At 42.7% G+C, this 27606-nt stretch overlaps 1 protein-coding gene across 1 annotated transcript in view; it reads right to left on the reverse strand.

Moving 5' to 3' along the window:
- Nucleotides 1-27606, reverse strand: part of LOC311495702 (unconventional myosin-IXAa-like) — a 118742-nt gene that overhangs the window by 78838 nt on the left and 12298 nt on the right. The window contains exon 2 of the mRNA XM_084555248.1: nt 8261-9230. Within this exon, the coding sequence (XP_084411374.1) occupies nt 8261-9163 (903 nt within the window). The 5' untranslated portion in view covers nt 9164-9230. The remainder of the gene's footprint in view (nt 1-8260; nt 9231-27606) is intronic.

The following is a 27606-nucleotide window of genomic DNA, read 5'->3' on the forward strand; positions in this document are numbered from 1 at the left end:
ATAAACTGAATCGTTTTTGTTATTATGATCAGCAGGCTGGGCGATATGCCCTGAACAAAGGTCCATGTTCCAAAGGTTAAACAGAAAAATGTTCGTTTTTTTTAATGCTGCTCTTCATCGCTAATGGCTGCCATTGTTTTGACAATATTTGGTGTTCCGTTTTTCTCCGTGCCGTGACACTGTGGTCTTCAGTCAGTGTAGTCTGAACGTGGATAACCTTCACGACAGCATGAGTGCATCTCTGGTAGACACTTGGAAATACAAGGCTTGGTGTGCTCAGAGACAGTATTAAAGCATCAGTCATTAAAATATTACCTCAATAAACCGCATATTAAAAACAGAATAAGTCACAGAAACAGATTGAGAAGTTAAGACGGAGCAGACAGAAAAATGTTTCCTGGGCTGCATGAACTAGCAGCAGAATACTTGGCCGCTGATAGGATGCTGAAACTGGTCCAGCTCAACTTTACAGCTACATAGTGTTTGAGTACACCGTGCACAGCTGTCTGTGGGGATGAATGTACACTGTACTGAGCTTCCTGAGAAAGGAAAGCAGGAATGCTCCAGAGAAAGACAGAATGAGAAGGAGATGGGGATAATCCAAAGAACAGATGTTTGGGAGGACAGTGAAGAGCACTCGCTGCCCAGAGGATACGGATTAGAGGGATGGAAGTGCTAACGGGAACATGGAGGGCTTGAGGTGGGGCTGTATGATTAGCTACCACACGGCCACGACTTCTAGCCAACGCATCATCCTCTGAGGTAAAGGCGGCGACTATTGTTAAGCCACATGTAATGAAATAGAGGCTCATTCAGGTGATGCTGGAGAAAAGCTGGGATTTAAAATAACTGTGCATGAAAGAAGACTGCAGAGGAAGTAGAGAGAGAAAATATAAAAGTAGGCTTTCCACAACATGCTACCTGTGCTTGGTTATCATTAAACCAAGAAGAAGTAGCTAATTCAGTCAACCAGCCACGTAAAAACTCCAGCACATTCAAAAGATGAATGATAGCTGATGTGACCATTCACAGAGGAAGGCAGTCCCACATGCACGGCACCACCCGTGCAAAGTGCAGTGCAGTAAAACCAGCCTGTCTCTCTTCAGAGACCAGTCTTGATAGCAGAGAGCTTTTGGATGTCTCATTGTGATTTAAAGACCAAGGACACAGTCAGCCATGGGTGAACGTCTCCTATTCCCGCGCTGCTGGGAGAGCTGCCTCCTAACACGTTTTGACAGGCACCTCTTCCCAGCACAGAGTTTAGCGCCGCACACAGCACACAAAATAACACACACATACACACACACGCAAAGCAGCGGAAACTGTGCAGAGTAACGCTGCCCTTATTCAAAGTGGGAATAACAGCTCCCCTATAGTACACACATGCCTTGAGCTAAGGTGCCGTAATGCATGCATCCTTTGCCAACACACCAGCCTCATCACAGGTACTACTGTTTTCATCTGGCCAGTCAAGTTCAGTGGGTTCAACCAAAGCAGCCTGGGTGCTGTTACTGTACAATAAGTGTGTCCATATGCACAGGCTTCATGGGGTTTAAAGCTTTAACGTGAGTAGCTGTCTCCACTCCCGGCCTCTTTGGTGCTGGATAGGGGTACAGAGCAGCTTCTCAAGCCCTTTCACACTCCCGCTTAATGATACACACTCCTTTGAACCCATATTTTTAGAAAAAAGGGAGTGCTAAGGCACTACCTGGAGCCATCTATCAGCCACAGGAGACAGGTCCTGTCCCTGAGGGCCTGGTTAAGAGCAGGGGGGACATCTGGATGGGAACCATCTGGTGAAGGGGGGGTCTGTTTGGCTACTACTGCAGCATGCAGGCAGGTCGGCTGGCCACACCACCAGAACAAAGGCAGGCTGTAATCTGGCCCCCGCGGCCCCGCAGGAGCCCTCAGTGTGTCTGCCCTCAGACACAGCACCAGCACACAGCTGGGAGCAGTCTCAAAGCCTCCGCTGGCCTTCAGGAGAACTTAAGGTACGGATGTATGCTTGTCGTGCAGGAGACTGGTTCAACTTTATTCGTGTCTGAGGTAAGGATGAGCTGCCTTAACTGTTCAAATGACAATCACTCTTTTTCATGGTTATTTTGGATTGGAAAATATCCCAGCATTCACTGGACACAGAAAATAATGAGACCCAGCTGCCAGTTCACTGAAGTACAAAGGCACTCCTTGTCAGTACCTGAAAACAGAAATCCTAAATCATTTATTGTGTGTGCCCAAACTTAGATAATAATGGCTGTTTTGCAATGAGCAGAAAGTTTCTGGAAAAAAATGAACCTTTTCCTTTTTTTTGTAGAGATTTATGAGTCCACATAGTGTCTGTCCAACTTCTACGAGAGTCAAGGATGAGGTAAACGTCCTTTCTTCCCAACTCATCCTCTCTCAACTATTTAAAAGTCTGCATCGACATTAGTGATGATCCAAAATGACGTCAGACATCTTCATCTCACAGCCAAATGACCACAGAGCGACATAATCTATGGACGACCAGTTAGATCACTAGGGAAGAAACAGATGTGACACAAACATCACATGGGGTAATTTTAGGTCCCAGGAGCACAACAAGGGGTCATATAAACCAACACAACCTGTTCACAATCTCTCAGTCACTCACTCATATATGCCTTCACTATGTATGACAAGTCTGACTCTCAGACTTGATGTTTAATGGGAAATTGGGGCGTCCAAACATAGGTGTAGCCACTCTATATTCAAAGAACAAGGTTCACTCACATACACTTGCAGCACACATGAACTGTGACTGCAAGTCTCATATGATCACATATTCAAATGCATGCAAATAATAGTCAAATTTCAACTCATCTCAAGTGCATAAGCTAACACTCCTGAGACACCTGAGGCCACAAAACGACCAGACTGCAAGATACAAACAGCCACACAATCCTTCCCACCAGCCAGCCAGCTGCCTTCCCGTCAGCACTATCCTGCTGTCCTCTCATATCTCTACTGTCGCCTGGCTCTGAATGCAGCTCATATTACACGCGACTGCAGTTACTGGCCATCTGCGGTGCCTTATTAAAGGCTTTTACATGACAAGGAATGATTCCAGCGGGCGGTCAGAGCATATCGAGAATTGTTAGATGATACCGCTTGAGTGATGTAATGCTGACGGGCATTGTTTGCTGCTGTATTTCTGAGAAATGTCCACAAGGGCTACAAGGGCTGCACTGTAGTCAAAAGGTCACAAGACTGAACCCTGCAGCAGCCGATGTGTCCATCAGGACCTAAGGGTCGTCAGTCACAAGCGCAGTCGTAGTGAGCCAGCTAAGTGCTGAAATTGTAAAATGGAAAAGGAGACTGTGGCGTCCATTTAAAGCCACACACACATGCTACAGTGTCCTTGAGAGAAGAGCACAGTCAGTCACGGCAAGTTACTGTCTCCACCCTGCGGTGCACTGCACCTCAAGGAAAGGTGAAGTGTCAGGTTGCTGTCATAAGCTGGAAAGCTGGTTTCTGCATTTGAAACCGTTGCAGTGTGTACAAGATTGCAGTGTCCCAGTCTTTTGACTTAGACGAGTCCAAATTATCATCCAGCAAACCAGTTACTTCATAAAAGTAGTTACTCAATTCAATGAGAAATAACGTGGTCATGCAGCCAGGAGCTGCTCTGCATGTTGATGAATCACAGACAGTAGTGAGACAAAATGCAGACTGCATACAAATCTAGGTATTGAATATAGACAGTGTTATGCAAACAGTGAACCAGAAACAATTAGAATAAGTCTTTGGACAGAAAGAGTTAGCAGCAGTGGAAACACTGGTAACCAAAACTAATAGTATAAATTCAGGGTTTATTTGCCAGTACAGCAAATGTTGTGTTACTTGATATCTTAATGATGAAACTTCACCGAGAGGCAGAGCATGAGGAGATGAAAATGATCTCTGAAGCCACCCTGGTATGCATCCGTAATTATTTCAGTGTGTTTGGAGCTGATTGTTTTGATGTTTGTCAGCTTGCTTTGAGAAGATATGCAGTATATGTGAACATACGCTGTCTGCTCATGTCTGCTGCCATATAGGTGAAAGAGTCCTCCACACTGGCCAAGGGAGTGATTAAAATACATGAAGGGTTTGCCAGCATGCTGTTGACCTCGCACTTAATGGTAGCACGATGTTGAAGCTGTGGGCTGACGGCCACACTGCTGAGATGGATCCAACACAGAGAGAAGAACAGCAGAGGAAAGGAGCTTAGTGTCACTATATAGCCTCTGCATTCAAGTGCAAGTAACAAACTAGGACTGTATCAGGCTTATTCGTATTAGTTTTACCTCTACAAACACTAAAAGCAGAAAGGAGCTTCAACTGCTTCGACTCAAAACCAAGCAAAATAATCCAGTCTCGAATGCCTCAATGTGCACCCTGCGGTGCCACTTACTTCAGTTTTAAATTTTGTGAGTCCAATGCGGAAAGCACGACAGTTAAAATAATGGATTTTTAAAAAAAAAAGAAGAACAAGGTTTAAAACATAATATTTCACTTGTCTGCAGGTTCGCCTCCCTCCCTCCATTCATCCAGTTGGCAGTAAGCTTCTTAAGTGAATCCAAAAAGAATGACTTATCTGAGTCTACAGGCTCTTACACAAATGTTCTCAAATCAAGGCCTGACCACAGGGTCTGCTGCCAGCGAGACAGATCTCATCCTGAGAAATGTTTTCATTCTTACTCCAGAGCTTTTTTTCTGATGCTACTACAGCTTTAGTGTCCAGGGCTGCGCATCTACTATCACCATTATTTTGTCTGAAAAAAACATGGCAAGTGAAATCATTCTCATGATGTAAATTAATTAACTAACTAGAAGAATCTGAAAATCGTAGTCATCAACGTATCGTCTAATGTACAAAATGTTGAAGAAGTCACATTGCTTGTTCGGTCCCCCCAACAGGCCAACACCAAAGGACTGTAGTTTATAATGTGGTAAAACAGACAAAAGCATTAAATAATTAGCTAGCCTCTACCAGAAGAAGATTAATTAGCCTTTTGTTAATCCCAGACTTATGACAATGTTGTGTAAGCTGATTTGCTTATATTTGCCGTTGCTAGGCATCCATTCAAAAAAGACTTGCTTTGGCGTGTGAAATATACCTTTTATTTTTAAGTCCCGTTTTCCATAGTGCTGGGTGCAGCAGCAGCCAAATACATGCAAAACCACAAGTGCAAAATAGAGAACATGAGACACTGAGATGTAAAGGTTTTTTTATTCAGTCTATTTAGCCCAGCCAAGAATTTGCCTTAAATGCTTTCTAATATGTTTATTTGGTGTATAATGATTAAAACCTACATTTGAATGAGCTGCAGTGTTGAGTAATAAGGAATAAAATAATATACCGTTTTAAAAAAACAGTGTTCCGGAGTTTTAATTCTTCGTCTGGACTGGCGTGCATTTTGAAATCCATCTAATAAGCCTTACTGACCTCATATTTTCAAGCCGACGCTGCCTAAGGCGAACATTCAAACTCCCACAAAGCTCCACTGCAGTGGCAGCGGCATCATGTGACTGAAGCAAATGGTTCTGTAATTGCCACTACAACTTGAGGAAACCAAAGAATTCAGCTGGTCCAGTTCAGCAGCTTTGCGCCATGGCTGGCGGTAAACCTTTTACCCCGCAGATCTGCTTCTCTAAGAAATGTGTCGGACACTTGGACGCTCACAAGAACCCATAGTATCTCTGCATCCACATGTAAACAGTGCAGTAATGTCAGGGGTGTTGGTTGCCGAGCACAAAAAATGTATGTATTTTTGCTTCCTCTGTGAGTTTGAGGCCTATTCTTTGAAGTGTGTTTATTCCCGCATGCACATTAAGTATTTAACTGCCACTCATGCCTATGGACAGAATGAGAGAATAGGTTTGGCTCCAGAAAAGCAGACACATGGTGAAGTCAAGGGTGATAATTTTTCAATGACTTTCCACTTTCCATATTATTTTTAGTACTGATGTTTGGGTCTTATCTGGACTGTGTTGGTGCATTTGTTGAAGACTTAGATGGTATCTTGCAGACTGTATTTGTAATGTAATAACTTGGGCATCCTTGTTTAGCTTTTGGGAAATGCATTTGCTTTCTTTGATATTATTCTTCTGTCAGCTACAAATGCTCGTCAGGCTTGCTGCCAATATCCACCTCCTAGCACCTCTTAAGCTCACTAATCACCATCTTGTTTGCTTAATCTGACATTTGACTGATTCCTGGGGGATGTTTGGATTAAAGAAAACACAGCATGTCCATTTGTGAGGTTCTGAGGTGCTGGAAGGTGGATTTTTCTTATTTTCTTTCAAGCACAAATTGCTTCCCATAGCAGAGAAACTATCAAAAGAACACAAGGAAAAGATGTCTGCAGGCTGGCTGGAACCAGAAATCAAATGGTTTGGTGTTACACCACCTGCCTTTTTTTTGCCTTCATTGAAACTATGCATTTTGTTTCTTACACCTTGGTCAGACAGATGATTGATGGGGAAGTGATTACACGGGACACAGTCATGCTCCCACACACAAAACACTAAACAGGGCCTAGTTCCTCAGAGAGTACTGCAATGTTCCTCTATCTGAGCTATTATCAAAGCGAGCCCCGCAGCGATGTCGCCTCTGGCATCTGAGCTCTGACAGGTATTCAGTCAACCTGCAGAGAAGTGCAACTGTGCCTGCTTGATGGTCAGGTTCAACTGCAGCTATGTGGTTAAACAAAACAGCAGTCATTTACCACACAAGTAATACTGTATGTATCCCTTGTTTTGTCATTGTGCAAGATGTTTTTAAGGATGAACGGGCATCACGTGAAAACAATTTTCCTCAAAGCAATTATGGAAAGGATTTTCCCAATTCTAAACAAAAATGAGCATTTCACTGATATCAGAGATCAGTTTTTTTTTTCCTCAAAAACAGCTGCAGTTACGTGTTTTTTCCAGAAGCAGGGAGGGAGTCTTAAAGGTGATTCATTATGTCCAGATGACAAACCACATATCCGACTGACCGTACAGCAGCCTCGTTTTATTGTATGAACCTCCACATGGGACACACATGATGTCAACGTGCACAGCTGTGTGTTGACATGACATCCCCATACATCCTGACAGGAAACTGGGAGCTGCAGAACAAAATGGCTGCCAGAAAACAACAAACAATTTAGAGGCACAGAGCCCACATTTTTTATATCACATTTGGCCTGAAGAGAACACGTTGTCCTTGGACAGACCTTCCCAAAACACAAAATTCCCAATGAAATTCCATAATCCATAATCCTTTATTGATTTATAATCCAGGGCGGATTAGGCAACATTCCATTAGGTTATTTTTTCATCAATGCAGAGATTGGACACTGTGGAAAACCTCGTTTCTGGGTCACATAATATAAGCATATATCTATTGAGTCATAAGTGGTAAAGCTGGGGCTAAATATGGGTTTCCCCGTCTGTTAAAGCATTCCAGCTTCAGAAGGACATTTCTATAATCCATTTCATGCCTGGTCTCATGAGCTGACATTCCACCACCAGCAAAAATAACTTGCTGACTGCTCTTCAGATTTCATCCGGCTTTTGTCACTTTCTTTCTGCAACCAGGGTGTCTAATTTACAAGATATGAATCTTACTAACTTAAGTCCATCCAGGTAAATTGAAAGTAGTGACAGAAGTAGTGACAGAAACGTGTTAAATGTGAATTGAATCCAAAGCAATGTTCCCACATAGCATTGTGAGACACCAATGGTCACTTTGTAGCTTGGCAACCAAAGACAGCCTGTGACAAAATTCAAGACAAGCCCGCATTTACAAGACGGGCAATCAGAAAGCAAATAGAAATGAAGCACAGTGAATGAAGCCATGTCTTTAAAATAAGACAGCAGCACAGATAGTCCACACTACTGTACAATCGGACATGCTTCCAAGTAGTCTAAAGACACCTCTACATGTCACTAAACAGTGGTCTCAGACAGAATTTGTAGTCTGTTCTGTCTCTCGTTTCCACAAAATTGTCCCAGGAACTCTGGAACAAACAAATGGTTCATCATACATCAGCCATCATTCCCATCAATATACGGTACCTTCTCAAGGATCTATCTCTAAGCTTCAAAAGCATGTCAGCTGCCATCCAGTGATGGAACTCCAGGTCAATAACCACAAATATTAGGTTACCTGTTCCTAAATTTGAACCAAATGTCATGAAAAACTAGTTAAAGTTACATTTGCATGTTCCTTGTTATTCGGTACTGCAGGTGTTCTAAGTTAGTTCCTTACCTCTAACACAGGTCCCGCTCCCAGGATGATCTGTTCTACCCCACTGGCGAACCCCTTCTGGCTGAGAGCAGTCAAGTGATGAATCAGGAAGTTGGTGCTCTGAGTCTTCCCAGATCCACTCTCACCGGAAATTACTATGCACTGATTCTTCCGTCGCTGCAACATGGCGTGATATGCCACATCGGCCACAGCATAAATGTGAGGCTCCAGCTTCCCCAGTGCGTGGTTGTCGTACAATTTGACATACTTAGGATTGTAGATCGGCAGGAACTGGAAGGGGTTAATCACAATAAGAATACTCCCAATGTAAGTGTAGATCTTCTCTTGGCGAAAGCGTGCACGGAGGCTTTCCAAAAGGGCGCGCTCTGTTAGCTCAGGGAGAGCACACAGGTCAGATGGAGGGTCACTCCCAGCAGGCTGGGGGAGGAAACCCCGTTCCACCATGCGCCGACGTTCCTCAGTCACTCGCAGCCACATTTGCAGACTGCCACCATAATGGATAGATCCATCCAGGTTCTTCTCCCGCAGGAGGAAACGGTAGTCCTCACCACTGCCCAAGCCGCTTCGATTCTCCAGGGCGGTTCTTGGCCACAGCATCATGCGCTGAACAGGGCAGTCGCCAGGGTTGAGAATCCATTCCTCCCCGCCAAACTCCTTCACCTCGGCCAACACGTAACATTTAGTACGCTCCAGACGCAACCGTTCGATGAGGAACTCGATGGCTTCAGCGGCGGTGGTGTTCTTGCGGGCACTGACGGGGCAGTAGATGGTGCCCTCAGCCAGGGAGCCTGGGTAGACACGCAGGGTGAACTCGTGGTCCTCCAGGCGCCGCCGCATGCTGCCACTAATGGTGGCCAGGTTGGCGCTGCTGGCATAGCTGCAGCCGCCATCTTGTAAGCTCATGGCGGCGCAGCGGGTCCCATCAGCAAACTGCTCTCTGGGACCGGAGGACTGACTCAGGACATCCCAACTGGAAGAGGACAGAGAGAGAGATGGAGAGTGAGATGGGAAAATGTTAAAAACTGCAGCAAAACAACAACGTAGAGAAATTAGTGGTTTCAGATGTCACTTGATGTCCTCAGGCATTTCTAGTACATTGAGTCACAACAGGGTCAGCGGCGATTTCAACTGTCCCATGACATTGAGACAACTGAATGGGCTGTCTGTTTGGGAGTGTAAAGCGAACCACTATCACAAGCGCCACAAAAGAAGAGCATGACACACAGTCAAAGAGAGTGACGAAAACTGATAGCTATTCAAAACAATGAGGAACAGTAGCAGCTTCATGCATTTAAAGGATACTGGTCGCGGCTTATCAGAGCCACATACTGCTGTGAATTTGTGTGTGAGAGCGCGCATGTGTGTGTGTGTGTGCTCAAGTGATAATTCAAGCGATGTAGCCGTGTGCCAAGATTAACAGCTGCCACCTTCTACACAAAAGTGGCTGTAATGAGAGCACAATGGTGTAATTCACCACTTCCCTGTTGATAGTAGACACAGCACTTCATTCTGACTCTCTCTTTTTCACATGCACAAACACACACTGTCCAGCTTCAAATGTCACACTGAGAAAAAGAAGAAATTGTAAAATGTTGCTGAGTGTGCTGATGGGAGAGAAACAGAATAAATCCTGCTTTAAATTTTCTTGTCAATTTCTTTGCACCTCTATACAGTATGATAACAAAATATTACAATATTGCTAATATATCTTTAAGGTGCTTCTAACCCATGCTAAAAAAATATGAAAAAAAGCATTTTAACTGCACTACATACACCCATTCATCCTGAAACTTCATCCATTAGTGTAGTGTTATTTGATTGTGAATGAAATATATTATTCTTTAGGTATTTTGACCTGAAATTTCATTTTTTCTAGTTTTCCTCTTTAGTTCATCTCTTTCCATCCATTTCTATCGGACTGTCACTGTCAAAACAAATGATCATCCCAAAATGTCTACCTTTCTCTAGTTCTCTTTCAAATCGATCCTCAATTTTGAGGTATGCTAACATGGCTGTTAGCACACCAGTTTTTCAGCTGTGTTTGCAGCGTGAGGTCGATAAACAGGAAAAGAGAGAAAGAGAAAGAAGAGGAGAGGATGAGACAGCCAGTCGTCCTTTGAGTGTTCCAGACAGCCCCTGCTCTCCCTCCTGCTGTCTGGAGTAATCCTGACCACCTACAGCAGTCTGCAGCAGCCCACCGTCCACCAGACAAGGACAGAGGAGAGAGGAGAGAGACAGCTGGATGTCTGTGAGAAACAAAGGGATGGACTATAAGGGATGAAAGACACAGGAAGATAGAGGGGACAGAGCTGGGAAACTGACAGAGATAAAAAGATAGCACAAGAAGCAAAATAACTGAAGCAATCACTCGATGTGACACTAATGAGCTGTTCAAATAGATAAAAGGTCAGAGTATCAAGTCTATTATGCAGAAATGTAAATACAGTCACTATTCATGGTCCATTTAAGTGCTGTCTGGAGGTTTCCCTTCTGCTACTTGTACAAAAGAACAAAACAAAACAAAACAAAACAAAACAAAAACACCGAAGGCTCCTTCTTGGGCAATTTAGCATCACACTAAAGTGATCATGTAATCTGACGTGTGAAAAATAAGACTGATAGATTGTTGGATCAACCTATGAACAAAATAAAATTGACAACGCCTGGTTACTCTGGTTAATGATGACCTGAAACGTTGCGGTAGTGACACATTAGCCTCAGACAGCTAATGCAAGCTTCATTAGCGCTACATACCACAGATGCTACAGATATCAAAAACAAACAATAAAGATGTAGCTATGTATGTTAACACCAGAAAGAGGTGCAAAAAAATGTGATGCTAAAATGTGTAAATGTGTTGTAACTACTTACTGCTGCTGGCAAGAACCGCTAACACACTACCCCAGAGCTCACTAGCTTGTAAGCTCAAGCTCAGTTTATTATACAATGACCAAATTCGTTTTTTCTTTTTTTCCAAGTACTACACAGAATTTAATGTGCTCATAACAAGTTGTGATCTTATTCATACAGTGCTTTTTGATGTAAAAAAAAAAAAAGAGCTCTGCAGACAGAAGTTGAGTGCTCACCCATTGTTCCATTGTTAGCCCTAATGCTAATTTTGCTAACCTCTGAGCTACATGAAGTAAACAAACTAAATTAACTTCTGTTCTTATGTAGGTATTTGTGTGAGCTCATTACCAAGTAAAACTTGTTGCAACTAAACAGCCAAACCAACAAAATTAGTTGAATTAATTATTTTAGTACTGGATATTTTTTGTTGTAAAGGTTTGCAGTCAGGTTTTTATACTAAGTGTGTAATACTGTCAGTGAACCCCCTAACATGTTTCAGTTGGAATTACAAGCCTTAGTCTGACGTGAATGTTTTTTCCTACTTGGCTGCGCTTAATGATAGTTTAAATAATGTGACATGAACATGGCATTACCTCTTACTTCCTACAAACTAATCTGTAGCTGTCAGAGGCAATACAAAATGATGAGTGTCTGACATCTCAGTTTACCGATCGCTACTATGTAAATACTAAATGCTTGAAATTAATACGGATATTAGTGAAGGGGGGAGCTATTTTCATTAGTTCACGTTCTAAAAATGTTGAACGTACGTCTGCACAGTACTGTAATGTGCAGTTGAATCCAGCTGTTCTAGCCTTCACTCAGCTCTCCAGCTGGTTTGTCTTCATCAGCTCTCTGTGGCTTACTGAGCTCAGCTGTCAGTCTAACTCAGCGAATCATTAAGCTGGAAAACTGAAACTTATGACTGCTGTCGTCATACCTTCTAGCCGCCGGTTAAATGTTAGCCGCTTAGCCACAAGGCACAGAAATTCTTCATTTGGAGAAACAAAGAAATGTATGTCAACTCTGAATTTTGTAGATAAATTAATACTGAATCAACAGGAAAATAGAAAAAGGTAATACACATTAGGGCCAAAGTGCATTCACAGTGTATTTTGCTGTTTCCCCATCACTGATTGATTCAAAGCAACAACAATTCTAAACCGTTAGTGTCTGGCAGGTATTTGCAGAGAAGAAAAATCCATCATAGACAGATTTATTATTAACAGCAGCAAAGAAGTTTGCTGGGAATCAACAGAAGAAAAAAATATCACCATCTACAATGACACAAAGTTTATCTGCAGAAATTGAAGAGGAAAAAGACCTCACATCTCTGGGTCTCGGGGAAATACCGTTCAAAAACAGCACAGATGTCACCAAAATAAAAGGATATTGAAGATTACCAGTTTCGGGCATTGAAGGTCAATCCAAATCCCTTTTCGGGTAAAGCCGTTTTTTCCTCAAAAACGGATATATATTGCATTGTTGCCTCGAAAGCTTAGACCGCCTTTCAAACCTCTGCTCAAGTCGCAAATAATGACTGGACAGCAAATCTCAATTTGAATAAACATTCCGAACTGCTTTCAGTAGTAAGTCAGCGGAGAGTTTATGAAGCAGTGAGTCAGACAGCAGGAGAAGTCATGAGTGGCTGGAATGCTACACTGGACCCTCCTGGCGATCAGGGGTGTGGACTGACGGATGGTCATTAGGGGTCAAATGTCAGAGTTAGTAGTCAAGGTCACAAATCACATGTGGTGGAGCTGCAGAGCTGGCTGCCAATTTTTTGGGGAGATGAAAAACCTTTTCTGGTATTTCCTTGAACAGCTGCATGCAGTGAGGTCATTCGGGCAGGAACTGGATGGCTGTGAGACACAGAGTCTTCAGCAAAATATATGAACACTGCCATGTTCAGCGTTTACTGCAAAAACTGTGTTTTGACAATGACAGATGAAGTGATATAAGTCAGTTTTGCCAGGGAAGGGAGGAGATGAGATAAAGAGAAAACTGTGGGAAGAAGGAGAAGAGGTAGGGGAGGCTGAACGTCTTTTACGTCTTATTTTGACATGGTCGAATCTGAAGTGCTGACAGCATGTTGAGATAAGGCCGTGAGCTGACGTAGTGGAGAAATGAGCTTGCACTTTAAAGCGAGGAGAGACTGAAAGAGAAGAGGACATCTTAATGAGAGCATGCCAGTCTTCAGGTGGACAGGTTCAGCCTGAGGTCCCCAATATTAACAGCCATCACTCAGGTGGAAGAAAACTGCTAATATGAGAAAACCTTATAAATAGACGTTAATATTTAAAGAGAAGACGAAGCAAATTGGAGTACGACTTTGCATTTCGTGACTACCGGCTTTACTCTATTTTTTGCACTTCTTTGGACTTAAATCAGAGCATCAGTTTTATGTTAAAGATTATAATTTCCTAAGTTATCTTTTATCAGAATATTGTTCTGTATTATGCTAAACCTATGTTTCACCTACTATAAACTATTTATATGTTTTGATGAATAATGAAATAAAACCCATGTATTGAAACTTAATAGCTATATTGTTATATCTGAACCAGGAAGGAGAGTTGTGTTGGACTCTAATGGCCCGTTTCCACCACAGGAACCGTTCAGGAATTTGGAAACCGTTACTGCAGGAACAGAAGGGCCGTGGACACTTGAGTCACAAACCTTTGGCACTTTTGAGGTTTATGTGATTTCTGAGCTGCAAACCTGCTACACTCATACGTCACAATTAGATCAGGCCAATTTGACATAATGTCAATAAAGTTACCACATCAAGTAAATTTAGTTCCAGCTCTAGGACCCCGGGAGCTGAACTGACTGTGGTGAACACTACAACATTGGCCACTATGTGAAACAAATACAGTGGAACAACTACACTTTGTCCAAATTAGACATTTTTCTGGGTTTAGTTGTTATGACCTCATAATTCCTGACAGATTAGGTCACAGATTATAACCAATATTGACTGAGAACACAACCTTATGTTTCTCATATTTCAAAAGAGTAAATCTCCAGATCATTGTTTGACAAGCACTGACAACACTTCTGCAATGGTTGCATTACAGAAATCAGGTATTCTTTGAGGTTCAAAAAGTGAAGAGAGCAGCCGCGAATGGCAGTCACACATCTACGACATTAAATGCAGATGAGAATCTCAGCTTGTCTTGCTGGCTGGTAAACAGTAACACCCCCTCCTCTCTGACAGTCAGTTCTCACCAATACACCAGCAATAAACACCAAACCTCAGCATTCCTCAGCGCTCTTCGCGCACACACAAACACACGTTCACTTAACTGACAGTCTTTCAATACAGGAGGTGGGTTTTCTTCCTCTTTCCCAAACTGACTGAGGAAAAGGTGGTTTAATTACACTGTGACACACGCAGATCATTCATCACAGAAGATCATTCAAGGCACATTTTAACGCTTAACACAGTAGGTACTGAAGAATCCCCCACACACTGCTAAAGCAGAAGAACACACAAGTTGCGTTAACACATCTTAACCTTGTCCGCAATTCAAAACTTGGAGAAAGGTGTGCAGACAGGTGGTGACATAAAAACCTAGGCGTTATGGTCATTTCCAATCACATTTTCAGCCAGTGTTTTACACTTTGGAAACGTGCCATCTTATAAATGAAAAAACTAATATGAACTGCAATCTCTATAACAGGTTGAAAAGCTCGTGAAACCTTTTGTAACCCTCCCTATCAAGCCAAACACTAATTTTTATCAGGCTACAAACAGCTCTTTTGCTCAGTTCCTGAAACGCTGACATTTTGAAGGTCAGGAATTTACATCTGTTACCACAAAGTTGCCATTTTAAAATTCCCACACCATCCGAGGAGAGACGCGGGTGGAGAAAGCAAATCCGTAACATTTTTCTCTCCTTCGATGTCAACAGTTGATGTGCCGGCAGCGTCGCCAGAGTGTCAGGATTCAGGGTGGGAGGAAAAGAATGTATTCACAAACCCCAAAAACTGATTTTTTTTGCATCATTAATAAAAGACTCTCATCCCTTATTGATATGCATGTAATGTATTTTGGATTATCAAACAGTTCCCTGTTGTTACTCTTCAGGATACATTTAGAACAATACGTTGCTATTGTGGATAAGCCGAAATAAGGAAGTGTGCACAATTAATAAATGTTAGCTATTTGTAAAAAATGTTTCCTAACTTTAAGTGTGGCAAACTGGTACAAATATAAAAACGTCCACATTTAGACATGGTTAGTTGACCCAGTTTGTTTAAAGCATTCCTTAAGAGGTGTGCTCCTGCAGCTGTTTACTGTAAGTGTGAATGCGACTCCAGAGTGTTTCTGGAGAACAAATACTGCGTTCAGGCAACTTTCCCTAAAAAGTTAAAGGTTAAAATAAAAAAAAAGCTTAATAATAAAAGCCTTGTGTGTGTGTGTGTGAATTCCTGAATTCCAGTGGGCCAGCAGAGCTCACAGGAACTGAGCCCACACAGACACAAACATCTGCCAGAAACCCGCGCGCACAGAGTGCCGAGTCATTTAGTGCAGCGCTGTGTGTGTTTGTGTGCGCACTGTAAGTGTGTGAGGGGAAAAAATGTGAGCGCGAGATGCTAAAAAACACTCAGGACTGGCTGGTTTCACACGTTCTGGTCCAGCAGCACGGCAACCCTTTATGTCTGTAAAAACTATACAGCATGCCAGCCTAAAATTAGCGCAACAACTAAAAAAAAAAAACTGTGACAACACCTCTCGTTCACCGCAACGCTGCTTCTATTCCTGCTATGTCTCCAGCTTTGCATCCTTAGCATAGTTTGACCCTATTTGTGGAGAAGAAACAAAAAAAGGGAGAAGAGGAGAGACAAGGGCTGAGTGAAGGATAGAAAAAAATGACATAATAATAAAAGGAAGATGAAGAGGACAGGGGCAAAACTGAGATATTAATTCAGGCAAGAGAAAATAAAATGAGCAAAGGAAGCTTTAAATGACAACTGAAGCAGTAAAGGTTATCAAATGGTATTAGATACCACCCAGGCCTGATAACTATGAAACCTGTTCAATTAAACTATCCACTTAAATAGATTGTTTTCACCTTAAATTCACCTCTTTATGGCTCAAAAGGAATGATGAGATTAATTATTTTAGATTGTCCATCAAAGTCTGAACTCTGAACTCCGCTGGTACGCAGTGACAGGAGCTGAAGAGAGCAGCTCGTTGTCACAAACCTTTAGCGTGACTGCAGTCCCTGCAAAGAAGAAGTCTCCCACACTGACGTCCACTACCAGAGTTTGGTTGCAGCTTTTGATGTTAAAGGTGGCAACATATTTTTATATAAATATAAATAGGAGAAACCAAGAGGTGGTCGAATACGTCTTTTCACTGCACTGTATGAGGGCATACAACTCAAATACGTCAATACAGTGTGTGTGCGTGCGTGTGTATAAGACATGGTGCAGAGCCACTTCCCCATCCTGTGCACTATTACATTCCCCAGTGGGGGATGACATCACCTCGACCCGCTCAGTTCTCCTCCTGGCGTTGTGCACACACCCATGAAAAGACACGCACACACAAATGAAAAACACAAACACACACACACTAATGGAGCCTCAGAAAAAGCGGCCATGAAGAGCTGTATTGATTTAAGGCCCTCTCTTTTCTACAATTAGACCTGAATTGAGTATCTCCGTTACCGTGGCAATAGACTGATTGAAAGCAACTAGTGCCATGTGCGTCTGACCATTTCCCAGATGTGATATTTTCGTGTCGCATGTTGCATCACTGGTACACCGCCCTCAATCAAACGCACACTGGGGCTGGTTTGCATCATTGTGTTTTTCTGCCTGTCTTTTAAATCTCTCTTTTAAAGTTACGTAACCAGCTGCAGATCCAGCGGCAGTTAAACCAGCTTTAACAGTGTTTTTTTGTTATTAAAGCAGAATAAGCCGCAGAAATTCAACTGCTGATGAGAACGATGAACTAAAACATCTGTGCGCCTAAAACCAGAGCAACACAATGTGAATATAAATACAGAAGGTTTTTTAAAATGTTATGTGAAAGTCGTACAGAAGAGCCAGCTTTATCTTTGGCTCTGTGCTCGGTCTCTCTCAGGATGCTGTTAACCAAACCCCAGGAGACTGAGATGAGCAGTGAGTCGTTATTGATCTGAGCCTGGGAGAAGATGTCGACCTCCCTGCAGCTTGGTGGGGCGTGTCCTGCAGGCCGACTGCCTCAGGTTCAGCCTGAACAAATCCAAAACACTCTCTGCAGTACCAGCGCAATATGTTAATATATTACTTCATTATTTCATGTCATAATGTTATGCCTGATCAGCGTAAGTGGGCTTTATAATCCTGATAGTATGACGAACAGAATAAAAATTTCAGGGCAATCCATACAATAGTAATTGTGTACACTGTGTTTCTCGAATGAACACCGGTGATAGATTGAGACACACTGCTGGCATGGCTAAAAACCATAATCCCTTGTTTACTGGACCAAAAAATGCAACTACTGACATGGAAATGTAAAAGCATAACCTTGAATAATTTGGACAAAAATACAGATGATGTTCTTATTTTTGGGAGCGTAAGCAATAACAAAGCTCTTTCCAGGGATTTATGTTGTAACTGATCAAATTGATTTTGGTTCAGCTTTTAAGAAACGAAGTAAAGTTTCTAATATCAGTTACAGCAAAAACTCCTCTCCTGCTGTTACTGTGTTGAATAAAAGTGGATGTGATGCGGAGCCAAGGACAAGCTCGGCCTGCGTTTTTCTCCCACAGCCTGAGCGAGGCCAACAGAAACACCCCCCAAGTGTGTTTGCATTAAAGCAGCTTTGCCTCGGACTTGCGCACCAGAACAAGAGGTGATCTGCACCACAGCCTTGGCTCTCAAGGTGTGGTCGGCCGAGTGCCATCTACAGGAGCTACTGCAGAGCAACTACTGGACACCGCAGAACTGTGGAAAACGAAAGAGTAGAACTTAACAGGGCGGGGAGGAAAACAGACACGCTTAAAGATGCTGCGGCTCGCTCCGACATAACCGAGGAAACCTGCGTTTCAAATGTCAGCGGGCTGACCACGGACGTCCCGTCAGCTGTGCCTTTAACCACTGCGCAGTTACCCAACATCAACAGTCCCACTTTTCAGACAACAAAAAGCCACGTAACCTTGCCAGGGTCATGGTGTCACTAATGGCTCCATCATCCTCATTGATCCTCCTGTTTCCACCTCAGTTTTCCCGTCGGCCTCGCCGCTCTGTGCCGGCATTAGTGCGTGCTGGACAACAATCAATACATGCCTCTCCGTTTTCTGCATTAGATGCTCACATTTTTCACTTTCAAATAAATCAATGCACAGATAAACTCTCCTTTTTATTTCCGATGCAGAGCTCAAAACGTCAAGGGGATGTCGCAGGTTAGGATAAAGAGTCTGACATTACTGTGAGAAATGTCATAAAATTCTGTGCAGGCATTCATTACATACACAGAGTACAACAAAGGTTATTTCAGACATTACTCATTCCAAGCTGCCCTGGTTATGCCCATCCATAAAACCTGGTCTGAGATGTAAAATGTCAGAACCAATTAAATGGCCACAAAGGATGCTTTCCTCTTAACCCTTAATTTAAAACTGCCTTTTCCCTTCCTGCTACTTTCCAGTCATACCAGAAGGGGCTCAGGCTGAGTAATGCTTGTGGACTGACAGTTCCTCATGCATAATTTCTGCACCGTAATGAATGGTGAGGCTGTGGCGTTTTGGGAAGATCAAAGCGAAGTAAGTCTGGCCCTAATAATGGCTCTCGCAGCGCTTGGACCAGGAAGAACCAAACATGTCACGACCGGCACGGTGCATGCATTTGTTTGCATGGAGAACAGGGGATTACCCTTTTGGATGCAGATACAAAACCTGGCCCCCCGTGCTTCAGCCCACTGTGACATCTGCTGAGTGGCTCTTGTGAAATCAGAGCATTTCTGGCCTGAATGAACGCACAGCACAGCACGACAGGTAAAGTGATTGTTCAGTCTGAACACCTCCTCTCTGCAGGACAGTCACTTTGGTTTCAGGTCAACAGCCTGGCCACGCCTTTGTACAGACAAAAACAGGTCATCAGCTAATGCGTGCATCTGCGTGTATGTTCGATTGCGACTGCACGCGCGTGTGCGGGAGCGTGTAAAAATACATGAAGGCAGTCGCAGTCATTGCGGATAGAGCCAAATAGCTTTGAGATGAAGAGGTCCACGGCACTTCAATAAAAGTAGGCCGAAACACGACACTGGTCGCCGCACAGACGGAAAAAAAAGCAAAGACCAGCAAAACAAGGGTGCCACAAGAATTACCAGCAGTATGTCTTTTAAACAAGGAATGGTATTTGACAATCAGCATAGGGGACGTTGAATTGCACGTTTGCACCCACATCTTGGGCACTTTGACTTTGACAGTGGCAGATTTACTGGAATCTAAAATGACATGTCGTCTGTTGGAGCACAAGTATGATTTTCTGCACTGTCTTTCTGAGGCTTTCCCTCTTTTTGATCACGGTTTTGACCTTAAAAGGATAAGACTGGTATTATTCATCATCCATAGCATCAACCATTCCCAAGAAGGAACTAAGCCAACACTGAATTTCTCTTCTAAACAAGAGAGAGAGACAGACAGACAGAGAGAGAGAGACAGAGAATGGCCATTGATTGCCTCAATAGCCACTTCCTCTGTTTACTTGTCAAACTAGAAAGTGGTGTATAGTGAAAACACTGATTAAGAGAGCTGGATACAGAAGCAGCTAATCAGCCTTGGAGGCAGTTTGCTTTATTTTTTCTTTCAATCACTTTCCACACAGAGGTGTCTATAAAACTGCTAAAATCTTTAGAAATCATGAAGAATTTATGTGTGTGACTTCGTCTCAGTGTCACTGACATGGCTTTAGACATGGTTTAACAGGTTATGATCAAGATATGCAACGTAAAGCTTTTTTATAGAATCATGCAGATTAATGTGGCTGGTGATGAAAAACAAAAATACAATTGTTGTATTACAAAACTAATCCCTCTCAAATGTACGTGCACTGCTGGATGAGAACTCTTCCATTCTTCCATGGCTGAAAAAGCATATGACCTGAAGCATGTGGAGGCACACAGACGAACGCTCATCGTAGCCTTGAAAACGAAGACAATAGGCTCCAGGGCAGACTCTTGACACAATGAGTCATGACACCAATCGTGGCAACATGGCTGTTGAGGAGTGGCACCATTCATCTGACGGGAAGAGGAACCGTCCTGTTCTCCACAGTCAGCATGCTAATACAGAGGAAGGGCAAAGGCTGAGGCCTTGGATACACAAGGTCGACCCACTTAGCAAAGCACTGACTTCAGTTGAAGTCGAGGTACATCTGAAGAGTATTTTAAATATGAGGCTTTTCACAGATAGGCTTGGTGGCAGACCCATGTCCAAAACAGAGTAGAAGGCATAGGAATTTCTAAGCCCCATGTTTAGTATTATTGTTGTCTGGGCCTTAATCCAACCCGAGCCAGAGTTCATGTTTGCGAAAGGAAGGGAGGGGGGTCGTCCTAAAATCTCAAATCACTGGACAAAAATAAGAAGAATGTGCCTTGACCAGATGTCTGAGCTTTGACAAACTCCGTTTATGAGCTTGTAAACACTTCACTAAAACATTGAAGTGAAAAGGATCTCAGCCTTGACCTCTGACACTGCAGGAGACCTGAACGCAAGGTGACAACGTGTTCGACCGGGTCCTGCAGCCACTTTGGGAACACAGTTGCAAGAACATGAGGTGTTTCATTGAAGGAAACTCATTACGGTACATGGTTAAGTGGTGCTACTGTTTCCGAGAACTGTCTGTTTGACGTTTTGATTTGTTTTCTGAGGAAAAGGCTGTATTGTTAGCCTCAGCCCCACCTATTGTGTGTGCCAGACCTTGTGTTTCAGCAAATCCAAGCAAGCTGGACACAGTAACAATGCTAGGGCTTTACTGCTGTACATTCACTGGCAGCCACTCACATAATCTTGCCCTCTGTTTTTCCACTCTCCTTCTCGATAGTTAATCTCGGTTCTCAGTTTACATTCAGCCACATACACCCTGAAATCCGAAAGGAAATGACTCCCCAATTAGAGAAAGCGGAAGATGATTCAAGGTCCTCATTTCGTTCTAGTGAAACATGACACGATAAGAGTCGAGATGAAAACATAGCACTGTGGTCACTCTCACTTCCACTTCAGGGTTTTCAGGCAAAGAGCTCCCTGCACTGCCTTTGCGTCCTCCACGTGAGTCATTTTCCTGTGACGGCCTCTTTTAATACGCAGATCAGCAAAAGATTAGCACATCCTCATCTTAAACTTTACTCTTTTCTGATCTGCCTGAGAGCTGGACATGAAATCCCTGGAAACCTGAGAGCCTGGTTTAAATTACCTACAAGCCTCCTTGACAAGCTGCATTGACGTCCCTGGTGCTGCAGTGCTCTGAGTGCGTCAGACAGACATGGAAGTGGACAAAAACTAGCCGAAGGGACAACTATCAAGCCAAGATCAGAGTGCAGAGGCTGTGGAAGAAAGACAGATAACGACAAGGCTCTGCAGGCTGAACTGCCGACGTAACCCTTTAATATAGCACATGGGTCTTGCTCCTAAACTTTTTTTAGGCATCAGAGATGACACAAAAGTGGAATGTTATCATGGACAAGGCCATCAGACACACTGATACAGTCATAAAGGATTATCTTAAGCAACATGAAGAACAAGAAGTCCTGCAACAGATGGTCCACACCGGACATGAAGAGATAGATGACACTCACATGACTAGAGAATTGTGAAAGATGCTGGAAAATGCTGGAAGAACCTTCTCGCCAAGTACCTTGATAAACTGTGACCATGGAGAACTGGTGCTGTTTTAAAGGCAAATGGTGGTCGCACAAAAGATTTGATTTAGGATCTGTATGCTGAGCTTTGAACAAACATTCGGTTCTACGTGAAAACTAATGAAGTTGATTACATCAAGGAAGTCTGCTTTGAGTAATAGAGTCATAATTCAAATAAGGCTGGGTTTGAAAAATAAAATAAAAACAACAAGAAGACAAGAAGCATCTGCATATGACAAGAAGACATATTGTCTTCTTGTCATATGCAGATGTGCCAACTGGAGGTAAAATATTGTGAAAATACCACAAATCTCTGGGATCAGTGACAATAAAAACTGATATTAAATGGATTCAGGACCCTGTTAATCAGAGTCAAATCGATTTAGGAAATCGTTCGCCCTCATTTCTGAGGCTTATCATATGCAAAAACATCGTCATTGCTGTTATCACAACAGTATCTTTTATACTGAAGCAAGATTGCCAGGTCAATGCTGGAACTGTGCTGCTGATATTAACACGTAATGTGAAAGGTGAGAGCTTGGCCTCTACAGCATCAAGCCAGATGATGTTAAACTGCACTAGGGCAAATGCTCAGTGAGCACATCAGGGTTATACGGTATTGTCTTAACATGAGTCCAACAACCTGCTTTATGTGTGTATTTGTTATCAATTTCCGAACTCACTTGGTTTTACTCCGACTGGTGCTTTGATTTAATTCCATAACTGTTACCTACTACAGTTTTAGGGCGACATGAAAGGATCTTTAGCCTCAGCTGAACACGGAGCTGACAGCAACTCTCATCTTCTCTTTGCGGCCACGCAATTTCATTATTAAGTGAAGACCTCTGGCGGTGAACGCTCCACCGCGTCCCATCATTGAGAAACGGGTGACTCGCTAAAAGAGACGACCACAGAGACGGTGTTCTGTTCTGACCCCGGAGGCTAAGAGGAGAACACAAAAGGCTCTTTGGCGAAGATGACTCCAAATAGGGTCATAAATCAGGGTCTTACCTCAACCAGATCAACAGCACATGGTACAGTTACTCACTGAAACCCCAAACATCCTCACGCACGGAGATGAACTCTTAAACTGCTTCCTTCTCACAGGGACCAACACTGAACAATGGATTCATGCAAACATGTCAACACTACTACAACTGTGCATTAGTGTAGTTCAAATATAAATGGGTCTCAGTCTCAAGGCTTTTTTGTCATCAGGGGACCTTTTAAGTCGAAAACATCAAAGATTTTTGGAAAACGTTTGTGTGTGCTTTCTTCTTAAGAGATGAGAGACATCAATACAACCCTCATATCATGAAGTGAAGAATGTATGTGTGGTTCAGGAAGTCACATGAAAGAGCCTAAAGCATTTCTGCAAAAAAAAAAAAAAAAATGACTCGAAACATCATCAATTCATGAGGGTGGACAAAAAGAACCAAACTGAACAAATGAAAATGAAATACTATAATTGTGCATTTGTTTATTCAGAGAAATGAGCCAATATTACATATCTGTGAAGTACACCTAAGATCACAAGTTAATTTAAATGTCAATCTGTTCAGAAGTGTTGCCAATCAGACTCAGGCAGACCCTCCACAGAAGTGGTAAACCAGCAAAGATCATTTTCGAAGGCAAGACACAGAATAGGTCGAGAGGTCACAAAGGAACCCAGGGTAACTCCAAAGCAACAAAAGGCCTCTCTCACATTGGCCAATGTTAATGTTTATGACCCACCACAAGTAAAACACCGGAGCAGAGATGTAGAAACCAAATAAAAGTGCCAAACTTTTGCGACAACTATTTTAGAAATGCCCTCTGCTTCTTTTGAGGAAAGAAAGACATTAGTTTAACCAGAAATGTAAATGAGTTTTGGTGCTGCAACAATGTTCAGCCGCAAAAAATAAATCCTCGCTGATTGAGGAACAGAAACCTTTCAAATGCATCTCGCTGAGATTTTCCCCAAACCAGATGCCCAATGATTATCCCTGGTCCTGAGGTTTCCATGGCAACAGCCCTGGCTCAGTCACCCTCTCTGTCCTCCGAGTCCAATCCTGTACAGATTAGATATGAAGCATCATACAGACTAACTGAATCCTCGGAGGATTATATCAGAAAAACAGAGGCCGGGTGACAAACTCGATTCCAGACGGGGGCTGACCCTCCAAACAATTCAAAGGATGTTTTTAAAACCCACACGTCGCCTTCAGGCCGCATTTGTGCTTTCTGTCAGCTAATGCTAACGAGAAGGGAATTAGATTATTTTTTTTCTTTTAAATAGAGAAAAGCAGTGTCAAGTTGCTCAATAGCGCCTGCCAAAAATCTTACAGGATGATGTCAGAGATGCTCACACACTTTTAATACAGTAATAAGTCTCCATGGCCGGCAGCTAGTTCTGACTGGGACATTAACATTTAGGCGCATCACATTCATGATGACATTTTAAAGAGCTGATCTTTGCAGAGGCGACCGGGTTTTAGTGTGTAGCTTCGGCCACCAGTCTGCTTCATACGCAGAGGCCCTGAGGGAAGACACAAGCTCTGTACTCTGTGCGTGTGTCTATGTGTGTGTGTGTGTGCGTGTTTGTGGGGATATCAATGACGTTGGATTAGGTACACTCCATTTAGTCCCAAGAATGCAGACATTAGGCCAAACACATCTCCCACAAGGATGAGCCTCAGGGCACGTCTCAAAAAACAGGGTGGGACCGAAGGTAGTTTCACGCACACACACGCACAGACACACACCACCACCACCATCATCAAGCACTGTATAACCATGTCTTGACACACACAGACACATACATGGATACGTTCTGTAAATTTTAACACACGCTAAGATGAATAATACAAAAGACATGTGTGTAAATCTGCTCTTCGAACAAAAAAGCCGATTACATCCTCATCAATAAATCACGTATGGATGCTCTGGTGAAACAGAGAGGAAGTGTGTCTCACCACGAGGGCCCCCACAGAAGGAAGCTAAGATAATGTGCTGCCAGTTTCTGTGATCACAATTGCGATTAAATATAAAATGCTGGTTTCTACTGTCCACGTTTCCACTCCACTGCAACATCACATTGCTGTTCAGCCTCCACAAAACAGAGCAGGCGAGAAGAAAACAAGGAAAGGCCGTATTAATCTACACATTTTGCATGCGTTCTGCTAATGTGACCAGAGAGGATTTATTCACTCAAGAGAGAGATGAGAGACAGAGCTTTCTGCACTTCCTTTAAGCTTCCACCACAAACACCACATTCAGCAAACTCGCACACAAACACACACACGTAGACGCACCTAAGATAAATACAACCACAGAGTACGTCAGGACGTGCTGCAGCAACAACTACTGATGAAAATGTGATGAAACGTCACATCAACAACAGACACTTGGGAGCAACAGAGCCAGCTTTTAGCTCGCTCCTTCTGCTTGGTGCAACGCAATTTTATAAAAAAGGCATAAGGAGTCAAAGCCTTTCCCTGCATGCACTTACTGAAAGGCAAGGAACAGATATATACGCTACACTCATTAGGCAGCGTGACAGGGAGCTTCTATTATGGCTGCCACATTAAGTTCAGTTGTACAGAACGTTCAGTTTGTGGCTTCCCTGATATAAACACAGTCATTTAAAACTAATTATATTAATACAGCCTAAGCTCTGGCAGCGGGGCCACTGTTGTCTATTAGCTAAACTGTGCTAGTGGGGCATATGTGTGAGAAACCAGAGCTGGAAGAGCCTCAGATGGCCTTTCACCTAACATGTGGAAGCCTTAGGCTTCACTACTAATTATCCATGCAATATTTCTTTTTATTTCTTTTTAATTGTTTAGTCTGTAAAATATCCAATCCAAAGTCCAAATCCAAAACATTAAGTTCATTAAGGAAGCAAAAAAAAAAAAGGGGAAAATCTTTCAATGTTTGCTTCAAAAATTAATCAGATATTAAATATCCACAGACCTACACACGATGTCTTGCAGGTGCATCAACAACTACCCTGCAGGAAGATGTCAGCTGCATCAGGCCAGACACACACACAAACCTTCTGCAAAGGTTTTACTGATAAAACATTTCAAGTACTGCGGCTGCTTGCTGAAAAATGTATTCTTAAATCTTTACCAGTCTAATCAACTATATTGAGATTTGTTGCAGTATTATTTCCAGTTTTCAATACATTTCCATTCTTATTCTGTTGCTTCTCTTTTCATTCATCAAAATGTTTGATCACTATTTCGCAGTAGCCGTTAATGTTGTCACTTACACAACACTGGCTTTTAATTTAGGCTTTGTTCAGTCTTCCCGCTAATCCTCAGTCATTGCACTGTATCTAACTGGTGTGCTGGTGGAACGACCCAGTTTCTCACACTTTAAAATTTCATCTTAAACACACACACACACACACACACACACACACACACACACGTCCAACACATTGCCGGCAAGACCAAATCTCTGCACAGAACATACACACACACACACACACACCCACGCACACACACACATCTTGAAAACAAAAGGCACATCTAATCACACACACAGTCCACAGGGCGATCTAGACATGTAACGCAGACGCCGTCTCCCCTCCCCCCTCCCTCTCTCCATCCAGCCACCAAATCCACTTAGAGGCCTGTGTGTGACTCGCTGATTGTTTTCTCTGTGGCAGCAGCTGCTCTGCCTCCCTCCTCTGTCTCAGCCACCTAATCAACTGTCAGTCAGTCGGGGAAGCACTGAAGAGGTCGGAGATTTACATTTCCTTCGATAATGAACACGCACCCAGGCTCCCTCTGATCTGTCAGCGTAAAGTAGATCAGAAGAGTTTAAAGCAGGGATCGATCAGTTTGTACAAATTGCGGGAAAAACACACACACACAAAAAAAAAAAAAAAAAACAGAAAAGCAGCAGACAACACAACACAGATAAGCAGCAAAAAAAAAAAGAAAAGCCATTGTTATTTTAAACGTAGGTACGTGATTAAGCTGAAACAAAAACTGAAACAAAAAGTGGGAAACCTCATCCACACACGGTGAGCACATGAAGCTGCTAAACAAGCCAATATACATTCACCTGCCAATTCATTGGGTTTCCTAGCTTCACAAATGCAATCTAATGTGACAGTCCTGCACTAAATAACTGACAGAGCTGTTGATTCAGCTGTGTTTTCATTTTGGAGGCTTTGGTTTGTATCGGTTTGTTAATTGTATTGTGTTGTGTTGACACATGTTTCTATTAATCTGACAACTCAAAGGTCTGACAAAAAAAATGATCATCCAGTTGAATGACCACCTTTCTGAAGCTGTTTCAACATAAACTGAACACGTTATGAAACTCCAGTGCAGGCCTGTCATATTCACTAATGTACCTAATGAACTGGCAACTGAGTGTACAATAAGAGAAGAAGAGAGTACAAGAATACACACACGTTCACGCTTTTACAAACCACATCTGCACTTGGTGATGGTTATTATTATTTAAAGAGAGAGCCACGCACCTGCACAACATAAATGCTTCTCAAATAAGAGAGGTTTAGCTTCTTTACCCCTCTATAATATTAAATAATATTAGATATTTGGAAATTGGGAACTGCTATTTAGAAAAAAATATACCTGAATATGGAATGATAAAAAAATATATATACTGAGAT

This window comes from Chelon labrosus, assembly GCF_963514085.1.
Source record: "Chelon labrosus genome assembly, chromosome: 11".
Lineage (NCBI taxonomy): Eukaryota > Metazoa > Chordata > Actinopteri > Mugiliformes > Mugilidae > Chelon > Chelon labrosus.